General features: G+C 42.1%; 1 protein-coding gene across 1 annotated transcript in view; it reads left to right on the top strand.

Annotated features, from left to right (window-relative positions):
- POT1 (protection of telomeres 1) overlaps positions 1–17,796 on the top strand; it is a gene marked incomplete at its 5' end in the record, with an annotated part of 199,990 nt that overhangs the window by 117,431 nt on the left and 64,763 nt on the right. Inside the window, 2 exon segments of the mRNA XM_030216827.1 lie at positions 7,893–8,183; positions 13,769–13,924. Of these exon segments, the coding sequence (XP_030072687.1) occupies positions 7,893–8,183; positions 13,769–13,924 (447 nt within the window).

Raw genomic sequence — 17,796 nt, forward strand, 5'->3', positions numbered from 1 at the left:
CTCAGAATGATAAGAAAAATGACTGAACATATAAATCATTACTCTGAAAGCCACATGGTTCATGTCTGCTATACAATTTTAATATTACAGGTGATAGAGCATTGAGTTGAAGTGAGCCAAGGGTGATGAAAATTAAACTAACAGAGGCCTAATGTTGAGTATCTGTGTTCATACTCTAGTTTGTCATTTCACTCATGTGTCTTTGAGTAGGGTAGGCACATATTTAATTATGAAGGCTGTCTTCCAAGTGAATTGTATATTGTGATGCATTGACCTTTGTTATTGGAGTGGAGGCCATTAGTGAAGTGTCTGCTGCTTTCTCTTCATGTGCCCCGAATATCTCTTTTTTGATTTATTCCACTGTATGTTTTTTAGTTTGTGATCCAATATCTGTTTTTAAAACGGGCATCTGGAGGGAACAATGCCAAATGACAATTTTATTTTGGGTGAATCAAGCCAAATGTGATTGACCAACTTCTTTATCTGTTCGTTTATCACCTTATTTGATGTATTAGATTTGCTCTTAAAACGTGGTATGTTTTCTGCTAAATCTCACAGAGTGCACAGAGTTGTTTGTAGTTTGTTCCCCGCAAAAATGTAATAAGGTATAGTAATTGTTTATAAGAAAAGAGCAACTGTTTGCACACTTTATTCAAGAGAAAGATATTTAATTTAATTGTGCTACTCTTGATATCGTACAAAATATTTTGCCTTTCTGCTAGCTACAAAGAAATCATTAAATGAACTGAATCATTTCTGTCACTGTTAAATTAGATTTAACACTCGGACACTGCTGAGCACATCACTGTGACCTTATTGTTGAACTATTCTATCTGTCCATGGCAGACAGTTGTATAATAGGCTATACAATTCATAAACCTGTTCATGCCCTACCTGTCTAGATTACTAATTTGATTTAGTTGTTATTCCATCTTACACTTTCAACTGCTGCCGTTTATACTTCCTTTTTTTCCCAAAATACTAAAACTACGTGTTTTAGATTTTTCTCAGCCATTTGATATAGGTTTTCCTTAAAAGTTAATATAAAAGTACAACAAGTACCTGCCACCCCCAGCTGTAGTATAATTTATCTTCGCATATGCTTCAGAGGTGATATATTTTATAAACCTTTTTGAGATGGTATGTATCCTTTTAAGATTCACTTGCCAGATCTAAACATCTACAACATCTACATTGTTTGGCCAGTTAAACTTATCAGAGGTCCTAAATCTCTGTTTACCAGTGGCGAAAAATTTCACTTTAACATTTTTCTTTGATGTGAGGGAAAGGGGTATAGTAGATAAGGACACCTAGTTGAGTAAGAAACACTCCTGTGATTTGCAGAACTTAGGGGCCCTTTTACAAAGCTGCGAGAAAATGGCAGGGACCATTTTTCCTATGCGCCAGGGCCTTTTTTACCGCACAGGGAAAAAGACCCCATGCACCCATGGCTCTTACTGCATGGCCATGCGATGGGGAGCCCTTACTGCCACCCATTGAGTGACCGGGCAGCGTGCGGCGATGCCCTATTACCGCTGGGTTACTGCCACACAAGCAATTTCCAGGGATTTATTTTTTTTCCCCCAGAAATGGCGTGCGCTCAGGGCAGGACTAATGCCGGTGGCTGCATTGAGCTGGCACTAGTCCCAGAAGAGCAAGCGGTAAGCCTGCATTGGGCTTACCGCTGCTCTATATAAGGGCCCCTTAGAGTGCTATGCTTAGGCTAGAGTACGGTTGACCAATCTCTGTCCTCGAGGGCCGCATTCCAGCTGAGTTTTCAGGATTTCCCCAATAAATATACATGCTACACTTAAAATAACCACTATCCTCTCTTAAAATGCTATTCAAAAGAACTTTATTACACTACTAAAGTGCTCCAATTCAAAATTCAATTCCTTTATAAAGCCCAATACCCTCTCCGCTGTTCTTACATATCATTCACACACTATCACACAACACACAGCTCAGGAAAGTTAGTACTCCAACATGTGGATATTTAGCTACAGAACCATAACCATCAGCTCAACACAGAATCTTAACTCAAGAAATTGTAGAGAAAACCCTACTGCATATCAGTCACCAAATCTTCAACGTTTGAACTGATGTTGTTCGCATGTTGCTGCATAACGATTATTCTTACAGCACAAAGTTCATTCAATATCCAGAGCTATGCTCGGCTTGACAAACTGCCAGTAGATAAACGGGCAACGGGCTGCCAAACTTGTAAATCAGCTCTCTTCCTCGCTTTAGCTGTTACAGGAATTCAACATCCTCAAGCACATAAATCGTCAGCACCCAACACAAATTTGTGTTTCGCAGAGTCACGTCTTCAGGGGCGGTGACTAGAACACAAATTACAATGAGGAGAGAATTTACGTCTAAAAAATATACACTTCTTTCAGAACTACAATTCTAATCCCACATAATATAGTTAACATACCTTTCAAACCTTTAACATCATTTTGGCATTGCTCAGATGGAGTTCCAACCGACTGCCAGGAAAATGGTGCCTGATTACTCAGAAACGCGGTGCATGCGCATAGCAAGCTTAGCCCTTGACCTGAAGGCAGAGCGGGCCCGTTTATAAACAAGCCCATTCCACTTCCTTATTAAGTCCTATAGGGGGTCACTGTTTTCCAGTCAAATATAATACATTGTTCTACTTGAGTCATCTTTTGCAGGTCAAGGGCTATGGTTGCTTTGCGCATTCACCGCGTTTCTGAGTAATCAGGTGCCATTTTCCCGGCAGTCGGTTGGAACTCCATCTGAGCAATGTCAAAATGTATTTAGGCTACTCATACTTGCTAGGATCAATAAGTATACATGAGATCTATTTGCATGCACTGACTCCATTGCATGCAAATAGATTTCATTCATATTCATTGGGGAAAGCCTGAAAACCCAACCTGGCAAGGGCCGAGGTTGGACACCCCTGGGCCAGATACTTCTATGGCTATTTACCACTCCATCATTATCTACTGACTTGGGCATATTTAGTTGATATGCAGAGGGAACAAACCCCATTTATGGCACTTTGTAGATGGAATTTGGATAGGAAAGAATTATTTCCAAAACGTATGGGATGTAATTCCTTTCCCAATCCCCACATGTTGTTCTTACTAGGTTTTTCTTGTTCTTTCGATTCCCATTCCCAGTCTCTCTGACCCCAACCCGCCATTGTCTCCTCCCCACTCAACCTGTCAGTTCTACCCAGGATGCTAGATGCATTCCCCAGAGTCCAGTCGAGTTTATGCACTCTTCTTCAGGGTCGTTAGTGGGAGACAACCAGGGCAAAATGCCTTGACCCCCCCCCTGGGGATAGGGGGCCCAAATATGCCTGAAACTGTGAAGGAGGCATAGCCTGCAGCAGGGGTTTAGATCCGTCTCCCCATTTTGTACTCTAGGCCCTTGCATGTGTAACATCAGCCTTGTCCCATCCTTCCCCTTGTTGACTGACTGTGACAGTTCTGCTACATTCTTGCAAGTCTGTGAGGCCAGCATGGAAGTCCAGGCTCTGTGCTGTTAAGACACACTTGACAGCTCTACAGTGCTAACCAGAGAAGAGCTGGCTAGCTGTGGCAGCAGCTGCAGTAGGGAAAACATTCAGAAGACAAAACTTTTAGGTGCTATGGCAACCTGGCACTTGGGATTTGTTGATTTTCTTTTGTACTGTCTATGGCAACTGTCTCTTTAGCTCTTTTTCCTCAGCTGCATCTTGTTAACTATTTCAGAACTGTGTATGGAGATGTCTGTAACACATTTTTTCAGTTCCAGGTGGCTTTTCTCTCTCTCGATCTCTCTGTATATATAACCATTAAGCAAAACAAGCACGTGCTTGGGGCACTAAGGGAAGGAGGGCACCACAGAGTGTTTTCCCCTAGTTGTTATGCCCTTAACTCTTTCACTGCCGTCTGCCACACCCATTATCCAACTTCAACATGAATTTTAGTGATTTTCTAATCATTATAAATATATACGATATTTTGTTTCATACAATAATGATATTTCTCAACACTTATCGAGCGTTAACGTCTTGTCAGTTAAACAATGGAAGGGCCGAGGGACACCCTTGTTGGATTGGGCTTAGGGCATGCTGGCCTGTATGTGTGTGTATCTTACTGTTAATAATGTCACGGTAACATAGACTTTTGTCTAGAGAGTAATGTTGGAGGCCTATCAGAAGCTCCACCCAAAGCCACAAACAATCACCAAACTCAAGGGCTGCAGATGATCTGGGACAGCTTGCCACAGGGACTGATTGACAATGCTGTTAAGAATGTCCCAAAGCATCTTGAAGGCCAGTGTTAAAGCTGGGGGGTGGACACTGTGAGCGTTCAAAGTGACTTTGAAATTCTGACACATTGTTAATTGTGTCGTTTAAATGACGTTATTTTACTGTTTTAGCTCAAGCATTTTTAATGCGCAAAAATCACTAGGTAGTAACGCTAAAATGTTAGTACCATTAACGTAGCTTAAGATAATTAAATGATGTTTAATAGTAATACAAAAGTATGAAGACTAAATAAGTATGTCAAATTTCTTGTTTAAATTTAAAGCGGTTGCTGAGAAAATGGCAAAAAAACTCTAGGAGGTTACTTTTTTCTTTGCCTCACCCTGTATATCTATAGATATCTACATTTTATTTTTGGTTTGTTTAAATGTTATTGTTTTTATAAACTGAAGATCCCCATAATTAAAAAAAAAATCTTTCCAAATCAGTACATGTGCTCATTCTGTTTTATGGATTATGTTTGTATTATTCTATTTTCTTATTGATTGACTGTAAACCACATTCATTCACAGGGTATAAGTCAATTTGTCATCCTCCTGTGTTGCTCCCTTTTGGACTTTTGTAAAGGTTTTGTCCTGTTTTTGTTTTGTGGCATTCTGCATGCAGAGAGAAATGGAAGGTTTTTTTCTCCCTCTGCTTCTGTGACTTGCTCCCCACCTCAGATGGTTATTACAGCTTTTCCGTACATGCTACGATGGGCGAATCTGCTGTCAGACTCAGGAAGGAGCCTGACTTAGACAATGAAATATCTCTGAGCCGAGCTGGACCTTCCACTGCTCCACCTCCAGGAACCTGTGAACTTCATTGGAGCAGCAGCGGGAGGAACCCAGGAGTTCATCTGGGTTAGCTTCTCTATTCCTCAGTTGGCCCCAGAAGGATTTCAATCATCACCGGCTGTGTTGTTGGACACTAGCCGGAGGAGATTTAATGTCTTGAGGAATCATCAGCGTCGGCTGGCAGAATATTTACTGCCAGTTCAGTAGCTCCAATCCCCCCCCCCCCCCCAAGCCGCTGGTTATACCTCGTAGAGCATAACTGTTTTAAATCCTTATATAAATGCTTTAGCATAATATCACTTAATGCTGAAAGGAGGAACCTCCGCCGACATGGCCAGGTTGGTTGGTTTGTTTATTTATTTATTTATTTCAGGTTTCGTGTCTTGGTCAGGGAAAGAGGTTCAATAGGTGGCAGCAATGAATTTCTTACTGCAACTAAGATGGCAGAATTTTCCCCGAAGTAATCTGTTCTGCTATGGCATTTCCTGCTTTTTGGGCTCTCTTTCATACCTCACTGCTTGAGGGAATGTTGGTCTCTCATAAAGGAATCCCAGATACAACAGCACCATATATACATATGCATCAAAAAGAGAATAAAAGTATTAGTTTATCATTAAAAGGGTCTTATAGCACTGACCTCACCATTAAAAGACCGTCATATATCAGGGGACGACAATAAAACAGCTATCAAGGACCATCTAATGCTGGTCTTGCACAAGACTCTTCACAGTCAACCTAGAATTTTGCTGTGCGATAGTGCATTATGAAGCATGAAAACAACCTTCAATACCCAGTCGTTCTGCTTTTTGCTGCTCAATACTTGTACTTTGGTGTGTGAGGTGCATCTGTGCCATATGCTTTTCATTCTAAAGAGTAATCAACATAATGTCAGACTCCTGATGCATGCAGAGGCAACAAAAGGATTGCTTGCACACAGCTAGCCAAACCACTGGGTTGTTTAATCACACCATTTCCTCTTTGGCAGCCAGGGTTCTGTCCGCTCCACGGTTGGCTTGCTGTGCCCCCTCAGAGTAACAGGGCTAGTAGTCAGATTTCTCATTACTTCATGGACCTGTGGAAATGATGTTGCAGACTGATTATTGTGAAATAATCAATGGTTCACACGTAACCCAGAAAGTAAAATACCAATTTCTGCATATGTCTTCCTGCCCATGAACATGCTACTTATTTCAACAACCTGTCCTAGTTAGCCATAGATTGTGTTTCATTATTACTTTTGTGTAGTAGGATATGATTTATGTTTTCTAATGTAATTTGATGATTTGTGAATACTAGAATTATAGTTAGATATAAACAGGAATAAAAGAAATGGTAAAATAAGATCAGGTTCTGATGTTTCTATAATACCGTATCAGAATGAGGTACGTGCAGTATTAGTTCACTTAGCAAATAGTTTATGATATGCTAAGTGTGGTCGACTTCAGAGTAGTGGTCCTGAACCCAATTTTCTGGGCACACCCAGCCAGTCAGGTTTTTAGGATATCCACAATGAATATGCATGGGATAGATCTGCCTACACTGCTTCCTTGGTATGTAAATCTGTCTCATACATATGCATTGTGGATATAGTGAAAACCTGACTGGCTGGATGTGCCCCAAAGACTTGGTTTAGGACCACTGTTTGAGAGCACTGCTACAAGGATATATCTAACTCTAGAGTTGGTCATTCCTAGAAAAACGGAGAAAACGAAATCTTCAGTTAAAAGTCAAAAATGTTAAACTTTATACTGATGTTTTGTAAATAGATTAATTCTTGCTGTTTTATAAATATACTTAATTTTCTTTGTAATTTCCATGTGTATTGCACCCAGGGCTAACTCAAGGATTTCTGGTGCCCTGAGCTAGTTCATATCAGGCTGGCGCTCCCCCTTCCCTCCCCTTGCATCACTTCGGCCCGCCCCCTTCTGCAGTCTAGCAGTTCTTCTATTTTCTTCCCCCCACCCCCACCCCACCCAGCCCGCTCCCTTTCCTCTCCACACCCCTTTCCCATCAGGTCTGACATCATTTCTTCTCCATCCCTCTTCCCTCTCCCCTGCAGTTCTGTAAACCTTGAGTGAGTTACCGAGTTACTGGCAGCAGCCCTGGGTCTTCCCTTTGCCTCGTCCCACCCACAGGAAATTGTGGCAGAGGAAAGACCCAGGGCTTGGTAGAAAATAGCCTGCTGCTGTTCAGGCTGCTGCTGGTAATTGGAACAAGGTTTACAGAACCGCAGGGGAGTGGGGAAGAGGGAGAGAGGCAAAGGAATAATGCCGGTCCCACTGGTGTGGAAGTGGGGGTGAGGCACTGGACTTGTTGAGGGAGGGAGCAGGAAAGGCTTTAAACCAGGTGAGATCAGAGGCTAGGGATTTTGGCACCTTTTATCACTGTCGCCCTGAGCCAGTGCTTCACAGGTCCAGTGGTTAAACCGGCCTTGATAACCCCATGCTATGTATTGATATTGTATCTTCTTTTGCAGAATATTTTGTTAGGTTAGTGGAGGAGTAGCCTCGTGGTTAGTGCAGTGGACTTTGATCCTGGAGAACTGAGTTTGATTCCCACTGCAGCTCCTTGTGACTCTGGGCAAGTCACTTAACCCTCCATTGCCCCTGGTACAAAATAAGTACCTGAATATATGTAAACCGCTTTGAATGTAGTTGCAAAAAAACCTCAGAAAGGCAGTATAACAAGTACCATTTCCTTTTTCCTTCCCTTTTGTATCCATTTTAGAGCAGCTATTTGTGAGCTAAAAATGTAGATTGTATTTTGATATTTTACTGTCTTCAGATCTTTACTTCCTTCTTTTTTTTTTCCCACCCCCTTTCCAGATCCAGGAGTTCAATAATGAGATGCAAGGAATTACTAGTGCTGGCTTCGCAGCCCTGGTGTTTGATGGCACAGTAGGGGCACCAATAATACCTCGAGCCTCCAGTAAAATGTTTCACTATAGTTCTGAAGACTTGAACACACTAGAAATACTACGTAACTGGGCAGTCAATCACCTTTCCATTCCTGAAGCAACAACAAAACTTTCTGCTGTCCAGGCAATGCAGTATTTTGACTTGACTTGTCAACTTGTGGGGAAAGCAGAAGTGAATGTAAAATCATTTCTTCTAAAGGTGAATCTCTTCTAATCTGTTTGTAAAGACATTTTTTAAAGAACAAGTACATTTTCCCCCCTTCTCCCCAGGATCATAAGATACCTAGATTCATGGTTTGAAGGGTAGAATTTGCAACAAAATTGATACTGTTCATTACTAGTTACTGTAGAATAATACTTACTGTGTTAACATTATCCAATTATGGTTGCCTATGAGGCATATTTTCAAAGCACTTAGCCTTCCAAAGTTCCATAGAAACCTGTGGAACTTTGGAAGGCTAAGTGCTTTGAAAATATGCCTCCATGTCATGTTCATTAATATAGGGGGTTATTACTCATGGTTAGCACATGCAATCTGCCAGAGGGGCACGTAGGAATAAAATGTTTTAAAACACCTGAAATTGTAATATATATTTAACTGTCAAACTGTAATCCTGGAGGGCTGCAAACCCATCTGATTTTGAGACTGTCCCTAATGAATATGCATGAGGTACATTTACACACTCCGATATACTTATTAAAGATATTTTGGAAACCAGACTGCTTTGCAGCTGTCCTGGTTTAGAATTGACACTCCCTAAACTAATACTTCTAAAATATGACGGATCAGCTATTTTCAGCCCTTGTAAATGCAGACAAAAGGTGTTTGCTAGTGGCTAGAGCTAATAAAGGTTGTTATTTACAAGGCCCTTTAAGTTTAAAACCCAATTTGCCGAGATTCTAAATGGAAATGACCTTGCTATTCCTTAATGAAGAATCATTCAACAGCTGATGCAGAAAACAAGGGCTCAGTGTGGGTGTTAGCGGGAGAACGATGTAGAAAAGCGGTTTGGATGCTTGAATTAACGCCTGTGTAATATATTGTCGCACAACCAATTAAAGAGGCCGATGCAGAAAGCCATGCTACATAGCTGTGTGCTGCTTCTACTGCAAAAACAATGAGAAAATATACCGAGGCCATATAGTAAAGCAGTAAGCATGCAAATTACTGCCACATTAAAAACAGCAGTAATCTGCAGCTTATTACAAAATGCCCCCCTTCCTGTAGGTGTGTGAGCAGCAATTGGTTCACCTGCCAGCATAGTTTCCACATCAACCCTTAGAGGCCCCTTAAACCCTCTTCCCCCGACAAATTTTTAAAAGCCTCTGTTTAGCAGCAACCCCCTCTTAAAAAAAAAAATCCTGGTATTTAGTGGCACACCCCCCCCCCCCCCCCCAAAAAAAAAAAATCATTTTTAAAAAGTTCCTGGTGTCTGGATGCCTCCCAGATTCACTCACCCCACCCACTGTGTATCTTTAAGAGGCAGGAATGATGCGCACTCCTTCTTGCCTTTATGCTGCCATTGAAAAATGGCAGTACCTAGCCCTGCACAATGCATCCTGGGCCACACCGAGCAGAAGTCAGTCTGCCAAATAAAATTTTCCCTTATCTTCCCTCACTGCCAACTAAGGGAATGCACTGCATGGGATCAGATGCCACCATTTTTTCAAGATGGCATCACAGAAGCAGGAGTGAGTAGGGGTACTGGGGAGGGGGGCAAGGGTGCTGCTAGACTCGAGATTTTATTTTTAATGGTAGGATAGGGAGAGTTGGGTTGGGGGAGAGAAGGGTGAGAGGGGTACCATCAGGGCCGCCGAGAGGGGGGGGGGCAAAATTCCCCGGGCCCGGGACTCCAAGGGAATCCAGTGCCAGGGTCTCTTGCTCTCTCCTGCTCCCAGGCCACCAGCGCCGCAGTCCCCAGTTTCCACCTGCCTACCCTCCGCTCCCTTCTGTCTGCCAGTGACCTGGTCCCCTGCATTAAAAAAAAATCTTGAAATCGGCAGCACAGCGCCTTCTCTGTGAAAGCAGCAGATCGTCTCGGGCGGGCCGTCCCTCACTGACACTGTGTCCTGCCCTCCTCTGATGTAACTTCCTATTTCTGCAAGAGTGGGACACAGTGAGGGAAGGCCCCCCCGTGGCGATTTGCCACTTTCACAGAGAAGGTGCTGTGCTGCTGATTTTGAGATTTTATTTTATTTTTTAAATGAAGGGGGTCGGATGGCAGACAAGGGAGCTGAGAGAAGGTAGGGGGAGACTGGGGACTGTGACGCCGGTGGCCTGGGAGCAGGAGAGGGAGGTGACCGTGACAGCAGTAGCGATTGGGGGGAGGCGGGGTGGTGCAGTGGCGATCCTTGGGGGGGGATGGGGGCTGGGAGTGGCCTTGCCCCGGGCCCGTCTCAGTTTCTTGGCGGTCCTGGGTACCATTAGACACCAAAGTCAAGGCCGATGCAGAAAGCAATTGGAGGTAGATGGGAATGCTGACCTGGTGGCATGTTTTTGTAATGAGCTGCGGTTAGTGCCATGTTTTTAATGTGGCGGTAATTTGCATGCTTATTGCTTGCTACATTGCCATGGTATATTTTTTCATTAACTTTGTTACAGAAGCCACGTGCTAAGCCTTGGGTGCCTGGCTTTCTGCATCAGCCCCTCGGGCTGTAGCTAGTTAGCAGTGGAAATGAAGTTATGCTTTTTCATGTGTTGCTTTTGCCTTCTAATTGGTCAAGCTGTCCATATATTTAATAGACTTGAACATTACAATCATAAAAGATATACACATACAGTGGAACCCTGATATAACATGATTGGTATCCATAAAATATGATTGTGTTACGTGCAGGGGTCGGATTACAGCAGGGTCAATAGAATATGAACACAATTGAATCAAAAATTGATCTGTTGCCCCTGATGTAACTTGATGATTGGGATCCATAAAATATCATTGTGTTAAATTCAGGGGTCGCATTACAACAGGGTCAATAGAATATGAACACAATTGAATCAAAAAATTGATCTGTTGCAAAAGATTTATTTGCTAAAAACCAAGACAGCATTCACACAACTGTATGCATTATGGCTGAATTACTGTATATACAATGTTAATGGAACATACAATACTGTATTAGTGCAGGAACTTAACTAGCATAGTCAGTTTTCTTAATGCAAACTATTGGCTTTTGGCAAAATCAAGAATGTTTTGTAGCTGTAAAATTTTGGTGCTATCCACATACTAGGTTTCTAGCCATCTCAAACTTGCCTCAAGATGTTCTTTAGCCTCTGACAACAGTTTTAAGTTCTCTTGGGTAAGAATGTGCAGCATCCTTGTCAGCCGAATGGCGCTCCCCTGAGACAAGGACTTGACTGATGGCATGACTGTTCTTAAATCTCTTGAGCCACCCATTACTGGCTTTGAAATTGGCCATTTAGTTGTCGGTCAAATTTTCCCTCGTGCTCGTTCGTGATGGGACCAGAAATAAGGACTCCTTGGGACTGAACTTAGATGAACCATTGGTATAGCAGTGAATTCAAGTTTTCATCACTATTCACTTTAATTTTTTTCCTCTCTAATCCAGCTTCCGCTTCTAAAATTCAGGGCAAACTTTGCAACTTGTCTTCTTTCCTCCACCCTGTTAAGAGTAGATTTATTAATGCCAAGCTCTCTGGCCAGCTGAGTTTGTTACTTACCAGACTTCCATTGGTTGAGTGGAGATAGCTTTTCTTGAGTAGTAAAAGATTTCCACTTACGAGATGATTTCTGAATGGGAGCAGCCTTCAGCCGCGTAAACAGAGCTCACCCCTAGTTATTTTCACACCGGCACTGGGAGCAGCCTTCAGCTGAGTAGACAGAGCTCACCCAAAGTGACGGAGTGTTTTTCATGCACGCATTGGGGGGGGGGGGGAGCCAGGACATGATCACATTATATGTGGATTTGTGTTAGTGCGAGATGCGTTATATCGGGGTTCCACTGTAATTTATTACATAAGTACATAAGTAATGCCACACTGGGAAAAGACCAAGGGTCCATCGAGCCCAGCGTCCTGTCCACGACAGCGGCCAATCCAGGCCCCAAGGGCACCTGGCGAGCTTCCCAAATGTACAAATATTCTATACATGTTATTCCTGGAATTATGGATTTTTCCCAAGTCCATTTAGTAGTGGTTTATGGACTTGTACTTTAGGAAACCGTCTAACCCCTTTTTAAACTCTGTTAATCTAACCACCTTCACCACATTCCAGAGTTTAATTATGTGTTGGGTGAAGAAAGGTTTTTTCCGATTTGTTTTAAATTTACCACACTGTAGTTTCATCGCATGCCCCCCTAGTCCTAGTATTTTTGGAAAGCGTGAACAAACGCTTCACATCCACCTGTTCCACTCCACTCATTATTTTATATACCTCTATCATGTCTCCCTCAGCCGTCTCTTCTCCAAGCTGAATAGCCCTAGCCTCCTTAGTCTTTCTTCATAGGGAAGTCGTCCCATCCCCGCTAATACAGTTGCCAATATGCTGCTATGCTATGCAGTTTATCAGAGTTGAACTCTCCTTGTTTTTATTGATTCTCAATTTTGGTTCTCCTAACAGACTTTAGATATTTTTCATTGTACCTTACTGTTAAACTTTTTTATAGTGGATGCTCGTATTAGAGAGCCATTTAAGGATCTTTCTTTTTCAAAATGTCTCTTATTGATCCTTTTATACACTTTGAACTTCAAGGAAAATTCAGATTATGGAGGAGTCCATTGTGAAAGGATTTTTTTAAGGAAAATGTTTTGTTCATCTTTTTATTTCTATTCACATATACACATCAGTTTTGAGCTTTTTTTCAAAGCTGATTTGGTACATATTACCTCAGCCCTATCATAGTTCTTGATGCAGAATCTTCCTCACTTCATTAAGGGGCCTCATTCATTAACTTGTGTTAGAGCATGAACTCACACTTAGCACATGGCTCCCTAATGCAAGCCTAACACAAAAACGTAGTTCACCAATGTAGTAACCAAGTAGTATGCAAATGGGCCTATTTCAAAAAAATGTGCGCTAGCAGGGCACCTGGACACATGTGCACATGGGTCTGCTCTAGTATCAACAGGGGGTCTTGCCTAAGACTTTCAGTTGACTTTTGACACTAGTGCAGATCCAACTCCCTTATTCCCCCCCCCCCCAAATACTCCCAATACCCACTCCCTGGTAGCCAAGTGGGCCACCTGACCTCTGGCTCTTCAAGCCATCCCTGGTGGCCCAAGTGGACCCTCCTTGACCACCCACCTCAACCTCATAAACGTCCCTGGTGGCCCATGTGTGCTCACCCCCAGACAGCTATTGCTTTATTTGACAGACTGACTTTTCCATGGTGCATCCCAGGATACAGATCGGACATGAGCTTCTTTTCTCTCTCATTGAACCTTGATAACTGTATTGCCAGATAGCATGGATGCACTTACCGTGCTAATTTCTGATGCAGTTACCATAAAGTAACTGTCTGCTCTGTGCAGTAACTACAGGGCAGTTACTGGCCACGCCTTGTGCAGTATGTGGAAAAATGTATCTCACTTTATTAAACAGGCCCCTTCTATCTGTAGCTGATAATAGGTCATGCAATAATGTATAGTAATTTTAAGTTTACAAGTTTTTTGTTGAAATAAATGGATCATAGATCTGCAAGAAGAACACAAACTTTCATAGAATTAAAAACATTAAATGGATAGAGGATCTTATTCCATTTGTTTGTTAATATTTATTTATTTATTTTATTGGGATACGATTGAAATTATTTTTCCTTTCACAGGTATGGGATGGCACAAAGTGCCCATACCCCTCCTGGAGGGTCTTAGTTGAAGACAATGCCCTTGAAGGAGATAAAGTTCGCATTCATCAGCTGCAGAATCTGACAGTGGATATTCTGGTTTATGATAACCATCTACAAGTAGCAAAATCCCTAACGGTACTGTATACTGTAGTGCTGCAAACGCTTTTAATTGTGTTAGGCGACAAAATACAAAGGGCCCTGTTTACTAAGCCATGCTAAAGGCGTGCTAGCATTTTTAGCGTGTGCTAAACCCTAAAGTTGCCCATAGGAACATATGGGCGACTCTAGCATTTAGCGTGCGCTAAAAACACTAGCACACCTTAGTAAACAGGGCCTAGAGTGTTTTATCTCAACTCTACAAATAATAAGGTTTACAGTTTATTCACATTTGCTATACTGCCTTTACTGATTGGCAGGTCAAGGTAGTTTACAGATTTAAACAAAATCAGAAAGGAAAAGAGCTCCAATTTCAGTTAGAAAAGAGTTTTTTTTTTAAAAAAGGAACCTAACATAATCCGCTCAGAAAAGAGACAAAACAGAAAGGTAAAATCAGTGTTGGTCACAAATGCATCAAGGCATTTACCCATGCTTGTAAAAGTCTGCTTTATGATTGCTGTTACTTCCTATGTTCTGTCAAAGGCTTTATGTTCAGAAAGTGATGGGGACATTGCGGCTTCCTTCATCTAAGCAGTATCATTTAATGGATTATGCATAAAAGGTCTTTTACTTTGTCGAGGTTTAAAATTTGAAGATAATTTTATATCAAATATATTCTTCCACTTGCTTGAAAGTCTTGCCTTAAATCACTGTAAGTAAACAAAAATCATTCCGCTTCAAGACTCGGAACCAGTCTTTGACTCTGAAGTGTTGTATCGTGTATTTAGCATTGCTTTACAAATAAGTAATGGAAAATACATTTAACTGTTTACAAGTGCTTCCTGAAACTAATAACAAAGTAAGGTTTCGTTTGTACCTCCATTAAAATTGGTTCCCTACTTCTCTCTTGCCGAGAATTTGAACTTTTTGCCATTTAAATATTTTAAATTTGTAGTATGTATCTACTGTATATATTGTTTTACTGAGTCCAGTACATAATTGAGATGTTTAATATTTTGCAATCATGCCATTTTCCTAAATAAAATAACTTTGTAGTGTTTGCGCCATGTTAGTAAGAAATGTTTCTTTAAAACCAAGATTCAGTAACGATGTGCAGTGTTTGTAGATCTGGGAAAAGTGCATGTGCAAATAGCATTAACTGCAGCATCTGTGTTAGCTTCACTTGAACTTGTCCTAATGGGACAAGTTCCTTAATAGGATCTTCCATATAGCAGATCCTGCATCCATCTTATATGGACTCCTATTTTGTGTGTTTAACATGTAGCTAATCTTTTCTCCTCCCTACAATAACTATAAAATTGGTTGCAGTGTAAAACATTTTTTTTTTGTCTTACTTTTAAGTTTACATAGAGGGGCATTTTCGATATGACGTCTAATTCCGACTTTGGACATATATATATAGGAATGCATTGGCGTCTCTAACGTTTAGCGTGCACCCAATTTTAGCACGTGCTAAAAACGTGAGCGCGCCTTAGTAAAAGAGGGTATCAGTGTTTCCCAAGTTCGGTCCTGGAGTACCCCTTGCCACAATGAATATGCATGAACTTGATTTGCATGTACCGCCTCCATTATATGCAAATCTTTTTCATGCATATTCATTGTGGATATCCTGAAAACCTGACTGGTAAAGGGGTACTCCAGGACCAGACTTGGGAAACACTGTGCTAGCTGATTAGCGCATCCACATCTATTCTCCACTCCTGGCATGTCTCCAAAACAAGCATACAAAAGAAAATACTTTGAACTTAGCATGCGCAGATGGCAAAACCATTGTAGAACTCTTTAGCACATCCTGTGTTAGGCTGTTTTTGCTGTATTAGGTGTGTGTTAGTGCCTAAGGCAGCTTAGTAAAAAGGCTGTATAGATGCTTGTTATCCATAAATAACACTGCTTGTCTACATGACTACTTGTACTTTATTCAAAACTGAAGGAGCTTATCCTAAGCTTTCTAAAAGTTCACGTGCTATTAGGTGGTGGTAGAGCCATTGCATCTGTTAGCTTTCCCGCGTTCTGCTGCTCTCATTGAGTACTAGGAGCTGCTCATTCCTTACCAAGACAAAGGTTTCCTTTGTTGCTTGATTTTGTATGCTGATTCAGCACCACCTTTTCATTCCATACTGCAGCTGACAGAGCACGTTGACCCCTGAGGCATTTGGTTCTCTCTGCCGAAACATGGCCCTTTGTCATTGGGTGATTTGCCAATAAAGTATTGTTTTATCCATATTTGGCTGCTGGAAGTCTCTTCATCCACCCTTACTCTTTCTCCATATTAATTGTCTAGCTATCTTAATACATGATAGCGAATATTAGTGCTAGTAATAGTAAAGTTTTTTTATTTATTTATTTTTTTTTTGCCTGCAACAAGTCATAGTAAAGTTTATTTATTTATTTTTTTGCCTTAAGGGTACCATGCAGCCTGAGATGTTCAGTATTTTCTCTGTCTCCTAGCGGATGGTGGACGGATCGTGCAACACTGCTCTGGATTACTGGCTGGTAGTTCCTGTCCCAGATTCTTCTGGTGACAGTGGAGCCAGGGATGTGCTGGTAGCAGTGTTGGGGCAAGTTTTAGATGATACTCAGTGGTCCTGAGTTCCTCATCTGCAAGCTAGGGTGATATCCATTGACCCTGGTTCCCTCCCCTCCCCTCCCCTCCCCTCCCTCCCCTGGCTGTCTTTCTAGCAGGGTGATGGTTGATTGTGGCCTAGAGTACCTTGTCTCCCCTGTGGGGTTCTTCTCTTCTATGGTGGTAGGTATATCTGAATTTCTGTCTCTGATGTAAGCCTTTATTTATTCTTGTCACTAGTGAAGAAGGTTGTTTACAAAAAAAAAAAAAAGAAGAAACTTTGTTTTTCCTTCTTTCTCTTGCCTGTTACCTGATTTATTTTCCCGCCTTTGGCAATGTATTCTAGGGGGCCGCTTGTGAAGTTTCTTTGAATTTCGCTGGCTGGCATCTGATTCTGATCTTGGACCCTTCTGAGCTGGTACCAGTTGCTTTGATGATTTTTTTTTTTTTTGTGAGGCACAGCTCGTGTCTGGATCACGAAACTCAGTTGTTTTTCTCCTCTTCACAGTCTTAGATGGCAGCTGGTTCAGAGGGCAGCCCCGTTGCTGGAACTTGTACCTTTGCGGTTCGGAGGTCTTAGTCTGCCATTTCCAAAGTGGGGGAACTCTCGCTGGCTCTGTTTGGCTGCAGGCTCGGTCTTTTTAGTCCAGGGCTATTTTTTTCATTCCTGTCAGCCTTACAAGGCTGTTGGTCAGTTCTTTTTCAGACCTTCCAAACTCTGCTGCTTCTGGCATCTTGCTTGGGACGCCCCTGCTATTTGATTATTTGGGCAGCAGGTTTTCCTCCCTTCCTTAGGGAGGTTCTGGTTCTCTCATCCCCATGGATCCCTCCTGTCTGCTCTGGTTTGTTTGCAGGGTATTTACCTTCTGGTGGGGATCCGTGTTGCCCTTGGTGTGCAACTGGTAGCTCAGATCCCTCTTCTGAGTACCCTCGGGAGTGCCATTCTTGCCAGTCTTTTGCTTGGACTCAGTTCAGTGTCTCTTTACGGGAATGTACCTTTTTAGGACTAGTTTGCCACAGCTCTTCCTTGCTTCCCTTGCTTTCAGGCGGGAGTTTTAGCCTGACACAGGCGGATTTTGCCTTTTCTAGTTTCATGCGCCTCTCTCCTGGCACATTTGGCACTCCTTCCTTTTTCTGTAAGGGGCGCAGTTCTTTCCTGCTGAGCAGATCTATTGCTGTGCATCTGGATTATCACCTCTTAGCTCTGCGCTTTACTCTAGGGAAGTGGCTCTGTTCTAGGTCTGGAGTTTGACTTTTCCTTAGCTGGTTTTTCCTCAGTTTGGTGTTAGTGGTCAGCTTCCTCTTTGTTCCTGGCCTGGCAAGGGTT

The sequence above is a fragment of the Microcaecilia unicolor genome, chromosome 10 (genome assembly GCF_901765095.1).
Source record: "Microcaecilia unicolor chromosome 10, aMicUni1.1, whole genome shotgun sequence".
NCBI classification, from domain to species: Eukaryota; Metazoa; Chordata; class Amphibia; order Gymnophiona; family Siphonopidae; genus Microcaecilia; species Microcaecilia unicolor.